The following is a 17303-nucleotide window of genomic DNA, read 5'->3' as shown; positions in this document are numbered from 1 at the left end:
TAGTAGTGGAGATAAAGGAATGGATGGAGGTGCAGAAATGTTTATTGGGAATTATAAATTAGGAAAAGTGATTGGACATGGATGTTTTGGTAAGGTTAGAATTGCTCAACATTTATCAACTGGTCATAAAGTTGCTATCAAAATCCTTAACCGTCACAAGCTCAACCAAATCAAAATGGAAGACAAAGGTAGTAGTCACACTATTCTATCTCTTCTTCCTTATACTATTTAACAATAAAAAGCCAAATATTCTTATATATTCAAAATTTGGTGCAGTGAGAAGAGAAATAAAAGTTCTAAGAGTGTTGATGCATCCTCACATCGTGCGGCTTTATGAGGTTGTAGAAACTTTAACTGACATTTATGTTGTTATGGAATATGCCGAATCTGGAGACCTCAATGATTACATAATCATACAAAAAGATAGATTGCCAGAGGATGAAGCTCGCAAATTTTTTCAGCAGGTAAATATATATATAGGATTGTATATTATATAGACTTCAATTTAGAGAATCGGATCGAACTTGTCACTTGGATTCGATTAATTGGTATTAGATCAATTCGGTTAAAAACAATCAATTAGTTAACCGTGAAATCGATGCAATTTTTTAGTAATTAATGGATTTAAAATAATTAGCATGAAATCACTCGTCTCAAAAGTTTAAATTAATAAGATAATGTATAATGAATAGTTATATTTCTAAATTTTTGGGGTTCATTAAGAATTAAATTTTAAATTTTTTAAATATAGAACTTTAATACTATGTGATAAAATTATTCATCCCAAAAATTTAAATTAGTAGAAAAAAGTAACATAAATGTTATATCTCTAATAATATTAAATCACAAAAAATCAATATTTTTAAAAAAAATTATATATTTTACACATAAATATATTATTTATCAGAATTTAATTAACTTTGATACACTCTCAGTGTAGAATGGTTTTACATATGTATTCAATTACATAATACTACATCAGTAAAAATAAATATTTTTCACATTGACTAAGTGAATGGTTATTCAAAAAAATAAATGTGATTGTATAAGGGTGTAAAATGCTTTATACTATAAATGAATCAAAATTAAACTCTATTTATTATATCTAGTTCCATTTCATTTGAGTCTTTTTGAGTCTCTATTTCTATCAATCTCATGATTTGTTCGATTTCAAAACTTAATTATTATATATGAATAACATTTTTGTTTGTGGTTATGGAAGTAGATAATCAGTGGAGTGGAGTACTGTCACAGGAATATGGTGGTACATAGAGACCTGAAGCCAGATAATTTACTTTTAAACTCTAAAGGTAATATCAAAATTGCAGATTTTGGGTTTTGCAACATCATGAGAGATGGTCACCCTCTTACTACAAGTTGTGGAAGCCCCCTCTATGCAGCTCCAGAGGTTTGCTTTACTTTCAAAATTAAACTTCTTAGTAATTTAATTTTAGTTAGTAAATGATATTGTCTCATTACTTTTTGAAAAATATATTTGACACAACTTTAATTCTTTGAAATGTATGCAATCTCAATTTATTTAGTGGTACATGAATGTATATAAGACTAAAATATTATTATATATGTTATGTGTAAATAAAAAATAGTTATTGAACATTTTTATATAAATATATAATTATATTATGTGTATATTATAAATTAACTATTAACTATATATTAAAATAAATTAAATCATGTAAATACATATAGTGGATGATTCCATAATTTATTTTTTGTGTGATAAATCATAGTATTTTTTATTAATACATGTGTTGTTTTATATATTTTTAATGTGTATTTTATATTTAAATATATATTTTATACAAATAATTAATTTAGTAATTAATTTTTAATTTAGTGTGAACTTAACATCACTACAAAAATTTTTAGCTAAACCAATATAACCCGTGTGTTTCTCATTAGAGATAGATTAGGTTGATATTATAGAAATATTTTAACAAATAATAAAATTAATATTAAATATACATTTGAAGGAATAATTTGTTGCTGTTGTTATTAAATTTTGAGTGATTATTAATTATTTTTATTTTTCAGCTCATATTTTGTTGGTTACACTTTTATGAACATGCAGGTTGTGTCGGGGAAACCGTATGCAGGACCAGAAGTAGATGTTTGGAGCTGTGGAGTAATTCTATACGCTCTTCTTTGTGCTCACCTTCCTTTTGAAGATGACAATGTTCCAAATCTCTTTAAGAAAATTAAGGTACTATATCTACTTTCTTTATGATCATAGTAACTAATTAATTAAGTGCAATAATAATAATAATAATAATGTTGTATCTAAGTTATTTTCTTATTATACAGTAGTCATAATATTGAGAATCGAACCCAAAAAATCATCTAATTTGATTCGGTTAATTAAGAATCGATGATTATATCAGTTCAGTTTAAGTAAGATAAAAAATTATTTAAGAATCAATCAAAAATTCAAAAAATTAGTTATAAAACAGTTTAGTCAATCGAATTGATGCAATTTTTTAGCGGTTAATCAATTTAAAATAATAAATGACAAAAAATCAAATTTTAAAATTTAAATATTTTATATATAAATATATTATTTTATTATATTTAATTTAATTCGAGTTAAATATTTAAATTATTGAAATTCTAATTCTACCAATTTGATTTTTAAAATATTGTATAATGCAGTTATTGAGGAAAAGAAGAATCGATCTCTGATTTTTTTGTATGCGGATATTTAAAATCCGAATACATTGATTTTTAGGTCTAATTTGTTCCATTTTAAAAATTCTTTTACATGTGTATCTGTATCAACTAGGTCAGTACAACAAGAATCACGTTTGATTTTTTTGTAGATCTAACAGACTTAAGTGAACATGAGAGATCAATATATCCAGATTTTGAAAAGATAAAAAAACTTAAATATACTTTTAAATTATCAAAAGACTTAAATTCTACGAAACAAAAAATCAAGAATCTATTTGTCCTTTTTTGGCTGTTATTTGAACCACGTAATTATAATTTTGATATATAGGGTGGGATATACAGTGTTCCTCGTCATGTATCAGGTGGTGCTAGAGATTTGATAAAAGGGATGCTGGTGGTTGATCCAATGAAAAGGTTGACTATACCTGCCATCCGTCAACACCCATGGTTTAGACTTCATCTACCTCCATATTTAGCTTTTCCACCACCACCTCATACCAACCAACAACAAAACAAGGTTTAATCTCTTTACACATTTTTGTTATCAGCCAATTGAAGATATTCTTGATAAAATCAACCAATTTATGATATCATTATTTTGTAGATTATTGATGAGGAAGTCCTTCAAGAAGTGGTGAATAAAGGATTCAACAAGAATCAATTGGTTGAATCACTTCAAAACAATATACAAAATGAGGGTACTGTAGCATACTCTTTGTTATTGGACAACAAGATATGTGATTCCAATGGCTACCTTGGACCAAAGTTTCAAGAATCAATGGTGAGCTTAATTGCTTTCCGAATAATAATTCTTTAACATATCAATTATGATATGTTTATAGTTTATTAATGAGTATTCGAATTGAGATTGAATGAGCTTGATTTAATTCTAAAAGCTAGTTCAAAGAGTGAGGGTTTTCTAAATTATATAGAGACTATATTTTAGATGTAAAACTTGTAATAATCAATTGCAGTCTTGTAATGTGACTTCTTAGGATTTGGATTTTAACCGCATCCTTTCAAGGGAAGTTGTTTCTTCCGTTGTTGGTCCCTGCTTTTCAAGATCTATGAACAATCCAAGAGTATCATTGAGACCACAGTTCTCTGTTGAGAGAAAATGGGCCCTTGGGCTTCAGGTAAGGGCTTTACAAACAACAATTATATTAAACTGATCAGTTATAGGAAAATTATCAGGGGTACTCACAAACATTGCCAGTTTTTTTAACCGTTGATTTTTATTAATATATATTATATATATTTTTTATAATTCAGATCAACGGTTAAAACAACTAAAACACCGGTGTTTCCGGTACACCTGATAACCTTCCTCAGTTATAATATTATTTTTCATATCAAAAGATGGCTGTCATAGTTAGTAAATATCATACTTATTAACTAATTTAAATTGCTTTAGTGGTGAGTTCATTAGTTCGCTTAAGTAAATGTTGGGAGTTCGAATATCGCCTTGTGCATGCAGTAATCCATTGGCCAGCGACAAATCTTTAAATAGAATTCTGATCCGCGACGAATTAGTCCTTAACTTCTTGGATTAGAGAATACCGTAGAAAACCAAAAACAAAAAATATCAGACTTTATCCTGAGTATTTTCTATTATTCCGACTTTGATGAAATACCAAAACTCATCAATTTGTATTGCAAACAAATTATATAAAGAATGGTATTTGCAAAAATAATTTTGATTTAACTACCTTGTAACCTAAAAATCTTAGGCTTAGTCCGGAACAAGATTCATGTACTTGTGTTTCAGAAATTAACATTATGTTTAATAAATTGTGACAGTCTGGTGCCCATCCTCGCGAGATAATAAGCGAGGTCCTTAAAGCTCTACGAGAATTACAAGTTTGTTGGAAGAAAATTGGGCATTACAACATCAAGTGTTTGTGGGTTAATAATCATGACTTTGGAGATTATGGTTCCAACAATGTTGACAATGATATTGCTACTTCCTCTGCTTCAAATGTGATCAAATTTGAAGTGCAGGTAATTAATAATAATTTGCCCTTCTAATCAAATTATTTTAACTTCCATGACATTATTATATATTCTCATCAAATGCTTATGTTGACATCATTATTTATCAAACAGCTTTACAAAACTGCAGAAGGAAAATATCTGCTTGATCTTCAAAGGGTTCAAGGTCCACAGCTTCTTTTCTTGGATCTTTGTGTTGCCTTCCTTGTCAAGCTTCGTGTCCTCTAAAGTCTAAACTAATAATTTAACTTACTTATTTGTCATCATTCATGAATATAAATCATAGGAAGACAGATTGAAATATAAATCATACAATTCAAGACAAGTGTTTCGGTATGAGACTATAAGTATTGTATAAATAAAATAGCAATCGTGTTAGGTATATACTAAAATCAGCTATTAATATAAAATATTAAAAATAAATTAAATTTTTCATATATTTATAGTGGCTGAATTTAGTTTATACTTAATATTTTTGATAAAATAGTATAGTCTATGATAATGGTCAATAATCTTTTGATCAATATGTAACCAACATTGATAAAAAAAATTGTGTGAAATATTTGTTCAGGACAATAATGTGAATGTAAATTATCCTCATGGATGTGTGTAAACATGTGTTTATTATAATGGATTGTCCAAAAATTAATCAATTATTTGAAAAAAATTATTGACCTTCTAAATATTTTGTAAATATAAATTTAAATCTAAAACTTTGTGCACATCATTAAAGAGAGTAGTAAAATTGCATGGAGGTATGATGAGGGACAGATGGTAAAGCCAACAATTTCAAAACATATATAAGTTTGTACGAGGCTAAGTTTTTAATTAGTTCCTACAACTTAAAACTTTATTATTATATTTTATACAATTAATCATGACAATAGATTCCCTAAATTTAATTTTTTACCCGATAAAATCAACTATAACATCTTTTCATCACTTAATCAAAGGTAGCTATATCAAGTTATGGTTTTATGGTGATAAAACAAAAGGTATTTGTACCGAGTAAATAGTCAAATTCGTTCTTAAAAGATTATTTGTTTTTTAAATTAGTTATAAAAAAATTTCTTTAATTAAATTTATTATTTAAATATTTTAGAGTAATTCACATAAATAAACTAACATTCATCTAATATTACGTATATAACCCAAAATGAAAAATATAACGTGAATTATTCTAGTTACATCTCTATGCAAATCAAAACAGATATACTAGATTTAGCTTTCTATATAAATCGAAACAGTCTAGTTCGATTTATACATATTTGCATGTTGTCATAGTAAATCTAATTAGGTTATTTCAATTTATACATACATGCATGCTGCTCTAGTAAATCTAATCAGTCTATTTAGATTTTACTAGGATAATATGCATGCATACATAAATTGAAACGGTCTGACTAGATTTACGTTTTGGTTTTCAATTTGTAATTTGAAAAAAATTAAAAATTATTTCTTTAAAATATTGATACACTATATATACACATACATTAGAATTTTTTAAATAAATATTTTATTTATGAATATAGGTATTTTATAGTATATTTATCTATTTTTATTTTTTTACATATTTCATTTACTGTGTAAGCAAATTAAGATTGATTATATCTCGTTTACCGTGTAAACGAGATAAGATACGATTTTATATCTCATTTATATTTTAAATTTTAAATTAATGACTTTTTCATATTTATTTGTACTGAACTATTTAAAATAGATGGTTTTAAATAACAGTAGAGATAGACTGTATCAATATTTTAAGAAAATAATTTTTATACTTAATTTTATAAATAATGATAATTTTGTTGATATAATATGTTAATTATTTTTCTCAAATTACAAATTGAAAATCGAAACGTAAATCTAATCAGATTGTTTTGATTTATGCATGTATGCATACTATCCTAGTAAATCCAAATAGACTGATTAGATTTACTAGGACAGCATAGATGCATGTATAAATCGAAATAACCTGATTAGATTTACTATCACAACATGCAAATATGTATAAATCGAACCAGACTGTTTTGATTTATATAAAGAAATAAATCTAGTCTATCTGTTTCCATTTGTATAAAAATATGATTGGGTAACTCACATTACATTTTTTATTTTGGATGATATGCGTAATATTAAGTAAATGTTGGTTTATTTATGTAAATTACCCAATATTTTAAGTTTGTCACATTAGTCTTTTTGTCGTTTTTATTATTGATAACATCAAAATTTATTGATTTGACAGACTTTTGTACACATGACAGTTTTAATTAACTGGTAACATAATAAATTTATATAATTAAATCAAATTAATTCTAAATTGAAAAAGATTTTAAAACAATAAACAATAAAAATAACAAAATAACTAATACGATGAATTTAAAATTTTTAAAAAATGAATTTAGTTAAAACTTTTTTCGAAGATTAATTTAAAAAAATAAATAATCTTTTATAGACAGATTTGACCGCTTAATCTATTTGTTGTTAGTCACCTAAAAATTAAAGAATAAGTTAATAAAGCTTCCGAAGAAAACCATGGGCTAATGAGGAATAGCATCGTCTTTTATTTATTTAAGTTTGATAGAATTATGATAGTGGAAACAGATAGCAAGTTGTTGATGCTTGCTACTACCATGAAATAATTGACATAGCAAGATCCTTAGAATCACTTTACGGGTGGATCCTAATACACAACCATTCATGTCGCTTTACATCTTACTTTAGCAAGAAATAAGGGTTTGATTAGATAAAAATAAAATTACATTGGTTTCAAGTTTTATTATACGTTTAGCTGTTTTTCTTTTCAACTTTACAATTTAACCCTCTACTCACCGTTTAGACTATTCTTAATTTCTTACACATTCGTTTTGTAACATATAATACACTGACACACACATTTATCTTATAGTTTAAATTTGATCGCCATAATATTGTTATATATCTAAGTTGAACATAACTACTACCTCCAATTCAAGTGTTGATAAAAGCAATTTTAAAAAATCTAACAAAAATATGACAAAATAATTAATTGTTTAGTACTTTAATTTAATTTGTTTCTTATATAACTACATGACATCATATAAAATTGTCGCTTAAATATTTCTGTTAAGTTTAGTTTTAAGAGGAAACTAAAATTGAGTCATTTGATAATCATTTCTTTTTTTTTTCTTTTATCAATAATTTTCAGAGTGTAGTTATCGTTTTTAAAAATTATTTTTATTATAATATAATATTTTAAGGTATAGATTTGGTACCATTTTATTTTTATATAAGTATATCATTATGATATTGTTAAAAAAATAAGAAAAAGCAATAGAAAAAATATTCTATGTATTCAAATTATATGTAACGATATAATATAAAAGAGTATTTATAGGTATTAAAAGAATCGAAATAATAAAGACGTAATATTTTATAATAAATATTCAGATATATTAAATAATACTAATTAATCCTAATTATCCACGGTACTGAGCTCCATTTAAGGGTTTGTCGCTGGCCAATGGGTTACTGCATGCACAAGACGGGATTCGAACCCCCGACACTTGCTTAAGCAGACTAGTGAGCTAACCACTAGACCAAACCAACTTGGTTACCTTTGAAACATATATAATATGCTATTAGAAAAGAAATATGCTAGCTAGAAGCTAATAACATTGTTAGTGAAAAAAAAAATAAATAAAAGGAGCCAAGTAGGGATTTGTGATTTGTTAGTTGATTGAAGTAGCATGGTATGATTAAAGTGAGGCATTATTGGGACTGTTTGAAGGAAACGCAAACATGTTTTTGGCGTATTAGCAGATTGCCGGGATGCTGACGTCATCATCTGTCATCAACGCCAATTCCTTCCCTCCTTCTTCCGCAATTCTTCTCTTTCCCAATTCTCTCTTCTCTCTCTAAAATATAAATACGATTCCCAAATACTTTCTCTTTCTCTCTCTAGGGTTCCCATTTCTCTCTCTCTCTCTCTGTGTCTGCGGCAATCACACTCTCTCCGGTGAGCCTTCGCTCTTCTCCAATTCCCCTTCTTTCCTCTACAATTCGAATTCAAATCTCATTCTCCTCCTACTTTTCTTTTACACTCATTCCCCCTTTATTCCTTTTCTTTTATTATCTTCGTTTTAATTTCTCACCGTTTAAGTGTTTTCGATCGAGCAGGATTGGCTACGTTTTCAGATTTCAATTGAATTGATTGGCTTCCATGCTTATGAAGATTCTTTTTTTTTGTTTTATGTTATTTAATTTTGGGAATGATTTTGAATTATTTCCGTTTTTTAGCTAAAGTTATCAATTTTTGTCATGAATTGATGATTGATGAGACATTACTGACCTCAGGTGTACAAGATGTTCATTCGTGTGTGTGTGTGTGTGTGTGTTGTTATTTTTTTTTAGCTGGTTGGTAGTGGAAGTAGATGGCAGCATATGAAATCTGCTGATTATGAAATTGTTGTGTCTTCACTACACTGTTGAAACAGAGTACTCAAAGGATAGTGGTTCTGAATTAAGTCACGGGAAAGGGGCCTGCCCCCTTTTACCGGCTTTAGGTGTGCCGTACATCAGTAACTTGTTGTTGAAGCACCCTAAAAGTCCAGCTGGGTAGCTTGCTAAGTGTGATGTTTGATTGGGTAACATGCTCCGAATACTGGGAAACATAATTAGTTGTTGAACTTCTGCGTTGTTGACCGCTTGATTAGCTTCAGATTTTGTTAATTAATCATTGAGACAATTTAGTAAAGTTCTGTACAGTTTTGCCCATGATCCTCATTATATGCTAGCATATTTCTTTTGGTACTTTCTTTACCTTTATTTTTAATGTAGATTAAAAAATGGATGGAGGCCGCGGTGCTACCGGTGTGGATATGTTTCTTCCAAATTATAAACTTGGAAAAACACTTGGCATTGGATCCTTTGGCAAGGTGAAAATTGCAGAACATGTATTGACCGGTCATAAAGTTGCCATTAAGATTCTTAACCGTAGGAAGATAAAGAACATGGAAATGGAAGAAAAAGGTTTGTGTTGTTTTTTCAACAATAATCTCTAGTATTCTTCTAATTTCGTTGCTTCATATTATTTTCAATTTTCCATTATCATCTTTTGTTGGATGCATATGGATTTATGGCTTGAAGAACATCTGGTATTCCGATAATAAGTGGCATTGGTATACTTTCTAACAACTTTCAGTTTGAAGAGGAACTTAACTGATTTTCTCAAGCTTTAATTAAAAATTTGCATGCTTGGTGAATCTTGTTAATTAAAATATGCTTATCTTGAATCATTAATTCCCTTTTCTTTCTCCAAATTTGTTGCAGTGAGAAGAGAAATCAAAATTTTAAGACTGTTCATGCATCCTCACATTATTCGGCTTTATGAGGTTGTAGAAACTCCAACTGACATCTACGTTGTGATGGAATATGTGAAATCTGGAGAGCTCTTTGACTACATAGTAGAAAAGGGCAGGTTGCCAGAGGATGAAGCCCGCAATTTTTTTCAGCAGGTATGATTGTCTACTACTAACTTTGCTTATGTTGACTTGTTGAGCTTGTTGCAAAGATAAAAGAAAAGGGTTGTGTTAGGCTGTTGACAACCAATGTAAAACTTTGTTGAATACTCAAATTCCAATGACAAGATTGTGTATTAAGTGAACTTGGAGAGCCTTGTTTTGTCGCAGATTATGTGAGTTTATTTCTTTTATTGGAATCAGATAATCTCTGGTGTGGAGTACTGTCACAGAAATATGGTGGTTCATAGAGACTTGAAGCCAGAGAATTTACTTTTGGACTCCAGGCGCAATGTCAAGATAGCAGATTTTGGCTTGAGCAACATCATGAGGGATGGTCACTTTCTTAAGACAAGCTGTGGAAGCCCTAACTATGCAGCTCCGGAGGTTTGGAATTCTTTTGATTTCAATGGCATAGATGATATCGATTAATCATAATTGTTTGCTTTCTAAAATTTATTTTCCTTTGCTTGTGATTCTCATTTCTTGGTTTGCACTGTTAATAACAGGTTATCTCTGGGAAATTGTATGCTGGACCTGAAGTAGATGTTTGGAGCTGTGGTGTAATTCTCTATGCCCTTCTTTGTGGCACCCTTCCTTTTGATGATGAAAACATACCTAATCTCTTCAAGAAAATAAAGGTATCGTTGATATTAAATTCATTTATGATTAATTTGTATTATACTTTCTTCATTTTCTTTTTGATGAGTGTGAAAGGGATGATAGTATACTGCTGCTTGTTCTAAATTTATTTTAGGATAAACCACAAAAAATGCACCCGAATTATCTTGGCGCTGACAAAAATGCCCCCGATTTTTATTATTGACAAAAATGTCTTTATCTAATTTTAAAATGTGCCAAAAATGCTCAGTCATGATAAAAAAACTTGCTTTGTTAACGAAAAAGCGTGACGTGGTTCACTTACCAATGTCTGAGTCTCACTTGTCACACAGGAAATTCCATTTGTCACATCACTCTTTTTCGTTAACGTAGAACGTCTCAATTCACGAATGTGCACTTTTGTCACGTTTTTAAATAATTTGAGGATATTTTTGTTGATAACAAAATTTGGGGACATTTTTGTCAGCAACATAATAATTTGGGTGCATTTTTTAATCACTGGTTTGTGCTTGGCATGTTTCTTATGATTTGCGATCTTGCTTCTGATCCACAATCATTTGATCTACTTGCTCTTCTGATCCATAGCTATATCTTACTAGTTATAGTTACTAGTTACTTAAGGCACACTCTTGTAACCTTTGAAATAAAATTTTGTATTTTGTTCTATATTAATATACTTAAAAAATTTCTCTGAGAAATGAGAACTACATATTGGAATCAGATTTATTCCTTCAAGATGTAATCCTTGAAGACATTTAATTACAACATACCTTTTATAGGGCGGGATATACACTCTTCCTAGTCATCTCTCACCTGGTGCTAGAGATTTGATACCAAGGATGCTTGTGGTTGATCCTATGAAGAGGATGACCATACCTGAGATCCGTCAACACCCATGGTTCCAGGCTCGTCTTCCTCGTTATTTAGCTGTGCCACCACCAGATACAATGCAACAAGCAAAAAAGGTTGGTTTGTACATCTTCGTTATGCGCTCTCAGAATACTTTTTCAATTTCACTCTCCTGTGATATTTCTACCTTGGGTCAAAGCAAACCTAGCTCTATTTCTTATTCCCTGTATTTAAACATAATTTATGCAAAATGGTGTGGTTTCAAGCCTTTTGTTACTACACGAACCACGTCTTTAGTGTTCTGGCTTTTTTGAGTTTCTCGACATAATGAGTTCCAATTGCTTTGTCACTTTGTTTCCAAAAATGTTGTAATTTATGCAACAATAATTGTGGATATTATAATTCAAGTTAGGTGATATAATCAGTCCAAAAAGTAAAACTTGCCAATATGTTTTTTGTAGATTGATGAGGAGATCCTTCAGGAAGTAGTGAATATGGGATTTGACAGGAATCAGTTGGTTGAATCACTTCGCAACAGGATGCAAAATGAGGTTTGTACCTTTCCGTTACTCCTTGCATATATAATCCTTATTTTAGGAATTTATCTCTTAATACCATTTATTTATTTCAGGGTACTGTAGCATACTATTTGTTATTGGACAACAGATTCCGTGTTTCCAGTGGCTATCTTGGAGCTGAGTTTCAAGAGTCAATGGTTAGTGTTTTGCTTATGATTTCCTAACATTTCAGTAGTGGTCTTTCTGTAGAGAATTAATGATGCATAACTTGTCTAATTAGTATCCTAGACATACCTCTAATTACCTCTAATCTAATGTTTGTGCATGTATTCCCATTTGATCTGGGTGCATGATATATACCATAGGAGTATTTGAGCTTAGTAAATTTTAGGCATCTTGACTTGCTTGCTAGGAAAATGAGAGGTGTTGCAAGGAAGATAAGGGATCCATTAAGGTTAAGGGGAGGGAGAAGGTCAACAAAAGTGATTGTGAGAGAAAGGGAGTTGCCTCTGGACCTTGTTTATGTAATTTGAGTCCTTCTCAGTATTTTCCGTAATTTTAATGAGGTTCCTATCAGCAAACCATGTGATTTATTTTATCTTTCTTGCCTGAACAATTTCATAATTCATAATATATTTCTTTTGATGGTTTTTCCTTTTCAAAAATGCATCCTATACTAAACTCAGAAGTTTTGGTTTTACAATGTGACTGCTTAGGATTCTGGTTTTAACCAAATGCATCCCAGTGAAGTTGTTTCTCCAGTTCTTGGGCACCGCATTTCCAGCTATATGGATAACCCAGGTGTAGGATTGAGACCACAGTTGCCAGTTGAGAGAAAATGGGCACTTGGGCTTCAGGTACACTGTTTACACATATATATTGTTTTCGTACTGGAAGTAGATTCAATCAATGAAATGCTACGATCACCAGTGATGTTCTATCTATAGCCATTCGAGTGGAAAACTATTGTCCTTTGGGCTCTGGATATGCTCATTTAAGACATTGTTGTCTAACTTCTTGTCAACAGTTGTTGCCAGAGATATTGATTGTTTTGGTTGTTAATAACTCTTCTTGTGTAAATTGTGACAGTCTCGTGCCCACCCTCGTGAAATAATGACCGAGGTTCTCAAAGCCCTTCAAGAATTACATGTTTGTTGGAAGAAGATTGGGCACTACAACATGAGTGCAGGTAATCTACTCGAGAACCATGATCTCTACTTTATTTGTCATCATATCGGGTAAATCTAGTGTTTTCTCCAGGAAATTCTCTAATTCTTGATGATCTCATCTTTTGTAACAGCTTTACAAAACTCGGGAAGAAAAGTATCTGCTTGATCTTCAAAGGCTCCAGGGTCCACAGTTTCTCTTCTTGGATCTTTGTGCTGCTTTCCTTGCACAGCTTCGTGTTCTCTAGAACACAGAGCCTGTAAACTTGAGATGCGTCGCATGTCTCATGTCGCATGTTGCATATGAATAAAGCCTGCAACGTTGTACATAAAAAAGTGACATTTTCAGTCTTTTACTCTATCTTCTGTTCATACCCCTGTTTTTCTGTGGGAAATCATTATTTCGAGCCAATCCAAAATATGGGATTGACTTGGTTAATAGTGGTGTTTGACTAGGTTTCCCTTTATGATGGTGAATCTAATTTAATCAATGTAGTGAAATCTTTAACTATCTGTATGCTGTTCAGCCTAGTGTTGTAGATTGCTATTTGGACGTGGAAGCAGAAGGGTGTGCCCCTTTAGTCTCTAGGGTGGGTCTAAATGAAACTTGCCTATCTAGCCTCTTGTTTTTACTTTGCATGTAATTTCAGATTAATCTGTCTACATTGGCTGCAACAGTCTTGTTTATCAGGCATTAACCAAAGTCTATATGTTCTAGATACATGCTGCTGTAGCACTTTAGCATTTGCCTATATTTGTGTCAAAACACTAGCCAAATATTTGTTATATTTAAATATAGAAAAATGTTGGATGAATCAAGTACTTTTGTAATTAAATTCTAATTAAATTTCTAAAAGTTACTTTTTTATTTTTTGAAACAACTGGGTTTTTTTTTCCCCAAATGATAGAAACAGGGAAGCTTAATTAAACTAAACAAAAAAATTATAATAAATACGAAATTTTTTCGACCAAAAGTACAAATTTTTGAGAAGAGTTAGAAGTATTTAGATAAAAAAAAAAAGGAAAATTGCATTTCTTTTTCCTCCATCCTTTTTAACTACTTCCTTTTCTTACTCTTTCTATTTTTCTCTTCGTTTTCTTTCTTGAAAAGGGAAAGAAAAGGAAGAAGAAGCAAGAACAAAAAAAGTGAAGAAGAAAAAAACTAGAAGTAGAAGAGAAAAAGAAAAAAGAAAAAAAAGCAGCAGCGAAGAAGTAGCATCAGAGATGAATTGGGAGTTTCTATTTAGAATATTATCTGTAAGATTATGTATTGGTGTTCTAAAAGATAAATTGTCTAAAATGATAAGCTTGTGTTCGCAGTTCACTTTGGTTTAACCTTAAAAATAAGTGGAAATTATTTGAAGAATTTATGAATCAACGATAGAATATGAACTTCTATCTTCAACATAGAAAGATCAATAACTTTATTCAGTATCAAAGACTAAAAACATATCTAGTTCTTGTCTTTGGTTTGTATATTTATTTAGTCTATTCATTTATCACTATACACTAGAGAATATTTGCTCATTTTGATTACTACATATGAGCATGCACCAAAGTTACTGAAATTAATAAAACTAATTGTAAGTTAGAAAATATTAGGGAGATTAAGGGAGTTCCAAAACAACAAATCTCCATCAATGGATTCCTTCTCCTTTTCCTTTTCATCTTCCTCCTTATTAACCTCATTTTTGTTCTTGCTGCAAGCCTTGTTAAGTTTGCTAATTTGATCTGAAATTCCTGTTCTACTCTTTATGTTCCCTGACTGAAGCTTCAACTTCAAGCACTCATAATCATGTATCCCATTGAAGGCATAGAGAGAAGCTGAGAACTTTCTCTCATACTTCATTCTGTTCATTATAGCTTTCATCATTGAAGGCTCATCATCACCATCATAGTTCTCTGCCTCCACAGGCTCCTCCATCTCTTCAACAATCTCAAAAGGAGAATAACAGTAACTTGATGAAACAATAGAATTCTCATCCAAGAACCTGAAATCCTCAACAATCAAACCTTCTTCTTCTTCTTCGATTTCTTCCTCATTTTTCACTCTTGAATTCGAGTCAATGCTTGATGTTTGTGTTGCATCCATTTCTTTATCCCTTTTTGCATCTTTCTCTGTTAAACACGATTCGAAACTACTAGTGATGCAAGCAATTTGTTCAATATTATCACTAAATTTGTTGTTGCTTGCGCTACAAGCTTCAGGATCATAAAGGAAATCTGCGAATTGATCAATCGAGAAAGCTTTCGACTCTGCTCCATACACATCAGCTTGATGATCTTGTTGGTGAGTAGTACTAAGATTAGAACAAGAGATGATATTATTCTTTGCTTTAAGCCTTTGAAGGAGGAGATTTGCAATCTTTGAGGAAAGAGCAGGATTTGAAGAGGAACGAGGATAGCAAGGATTGAAGTTGGTTCGAGTATTGGATCCGCGGAGGATCCAAGCTGCTTCATCATAGGCTCTTGCAGCTTCTTCAGCAGTATCAAAAGTTCCTAACCAAACCCTGATCTTCTGAATGGTATCTTTGATCTCAGCCACCCATCTTCCTGATGGCCTTTGTCTCACACCAACAAACCTCTTTCTTGATCTTCTTGTAGATTCTCCTAATGCTCCACCTTCTTTGATCATTTCATGCCATGATTCCATGTTTTCTTCTTCAATTGCTTCAGCAACCTTTCTCTTCCTTGCCATTTTTCTTGATCAATTACACTATTTTTCCTACTTGGAACTCTTGGATATTCTTGGTTTTATTAGATGTATATGAAGGTGATTTTTTGAAGTGTTGAAGCTTGGTTGCTATGGTTTAGTTTGTGATGGTTTTAGCCTCTTATATATAGAAAGGGGTAGTGACTAGAGAGTAAGCAATAGTTCAGTGATTTTTTTTAGGACTTGAATTTAAAATCTTTAGTTAAGAACTTAAGAGATTAAGATATCTATCACCTTAACTAATGTTAAAGTTACTTAGAGCTTGTTTGAGTGAATTTTTAAGAAAAGATATTTTTTTTAGTTATCTTTTTTTAAAAGATTTTATGGAAAAATAAAAGTAATTTTATATTTGGATATCTCATACAAAAAGATCTTTTTATCTATTAATGATGTTTGGGTATAACGATATAAAACTATTTATTTATTTATTTATTACATGAAAACATCTTTTTTTAAAAAAAAATCTTTTAAAAAAAGATAAAAATTACAGCTTTTCAAAAAAGATATTTTTTTTTTTTAGTACTTTTACTTTTACTACTAGAAATTTGTCAAATACGTTAAAAAATAAAAAAAATTATTAAAAAAATTATTAAAAAAATCTTTTTTTATCAAAATAATAACACTCAAATAAACACTTAATTTTTAAAATTGATCTGTCTGTAGACACATTCTGATTCTTAATTTACTCGCTTAAACTTTGTAATTGGTGAAATTTGTTGGACCATGGCAAATATTATTTTTAATCTCTTTTTATAATCCCATATGAGAATTTAACCATATCTTCTTACCACAGACTAATGGGCACGATTGAATTGGTCATTGCCCATTGCTTTCAATCTCTCTGATAAAAACTAAACATGTACGACAAATAATTTAACTATGCATGCACATTAAATTAGTTATCAAATTAGTTATTTATATAAAATACATATAAAAAATATATAAAACAATATATATAATTAGATGTTGATTATTTTTTTGTATATAATATTTTTAAAAATAATTTATTTATTAGTAAAATAATTTTCATCTGTGAGAGAGAAGATTTTGTTATGAAATTTTATTTCCCTAATTTATTCTACATGCTATTAATTAATTAAAATATAAAATATTATATATATAAAAAATAAAATAGATTAAGAAAATAAAATTTCTTAATACAATTTGTTAGAAAAGACAGCAATAAAAACATCCAGAGTAGCAAAATCCTAACGCCAATAGAATGAACTAGAAAGCATAGCAAGCTAGCTGCATCTAG

General features: G+C 30.0%; 3 protein-coding genes across 3 annotated transcripts; 2 read left to right on the top strand and 1 right to left on the bottom strand.

Annotated features, from left to right (window-relative positions):
• Nucleotides 1-5016, top strand: LOC107486692 (SNF1-related protein kinase catalytic subunit alpha KIN10). The gene is made up of 9 exons (XM_016107254.3): nucleotides 1-188; nucleotides 277-464; nucleotides 1226-1408; nucleotides 2093-2224; nucleotides 3017-3205; nucleotides 3293-3469; nucleotides 3684-3824; nucleotides 4489-4689; nucleotides 4795-5016. The coding sequence occupies exons 1-9, from the start codon at nucleotides 20-22 to the stop codon at nucleotides 4906-4908; spliced, it is 1494 nt and encodes a 497-aa protein (XP_015962740.1). The 5' UTR covers nucleotides 1-19; the 3' UTR covers nucleotides 4909-5016.
• Nucleotides 5017-8434: 3418 nt separating this feature from the next.
• Nucleotides 8435-14151, top strand: LOC107486694 (SNF1-related protein kinase catalytic subunit alpha KIN10). Its single transcript, XM_016107255.3, is given in 12 exon segments — nucleotides 8435-8677; nucleotides 9499-9690; nucleotides 9991-10175; nucleotides 10383-10565; nucleotides 10688-10819; nucleotides 11579-11764; nucleotides 12110-12199; nucleotides 12280-12363; nucleotides 12883-13023; nucleotides 13256-13378; nucleotides 13381-13447; nucleotides 13450-14151. Coding segments are annotated over 11 exon segments (1506 nt in total). The 5' UTR covers nucleotides 8435-8677; nucleotides 9499-9506; the 3' UTR covers nucleotides 13581-14151.
• Nucleotides 14152-14847: 696 nt separating this feature from the next.
• LOC107486695 (ethylene-responsive transcription factor ERN1-like) lies at nucleotides 14848-16126 on the bottom strand. Its single transcript, XM_016107256.3, has one exon. It carries the CDS (start codon nucleotides 16028-16030, stop codon nucleotides 14921-14923), a length of 1110 nt encoding a protein of 369 aa, XP_015962742.1. The 5' UTR covers nucleotides 16031-16126; the 3' UTR covers nucleotides 14848-14920.
• Between the last annotated feature and the right edge of the window lie 1177 nt (nucleotides 16127-17303).

The sequence above is a fragment of the Arachis duranensis genome, chromosome 4 (assembly GCF_000817695.3).
Source record: "Arachis duranensis cultivar V14167 chromosome 4, aradu.V14167.gnm2.J7QH, whole genome shotgun sequence".
Lineage (NCBI taxonomy): Eukaryota > Viridiplantae > Streptophyta > Magnoliopsida > Fabales > Fabaceae > Arachis > Arachis duranensis.
Note: the sequence above shows the minus strand (reverse complement) of the source record. Positions and strands in the feature narration are given on the sequence as shown.

Bases quoted from the DNA above. Each gene is read 5' to 3' on its own strand.
- LOC107486692 (XM_016107254.3), top strand. From the start codon at position 20: ATGGATGGAGGTGCAGAAATGTTTATTGGGAATTATAAATTAGGAAAA. The intron at 2,225-3,016 runs GTACTATATCTA...TTTGATATATAG, and splicing joins ATCTCTTTAAGAAAATTAAG to GGTGGGATATACAGTGTTCC. The intron at 3,206-3,292 runs GTTTAATCTCTT...ATTATTTTGTAG, and splicing joins CCAACCAACAACAAAACAAG to ATTATTGATGAGGAAGTCCT.
- LOC107486695 (XM_016107256.3), bottom strand. From the start codon at position 16,030: ATGGCAAGGAAGAGAAAGGTTGCTGAAGCAATTGAAGAAGAAAACATG.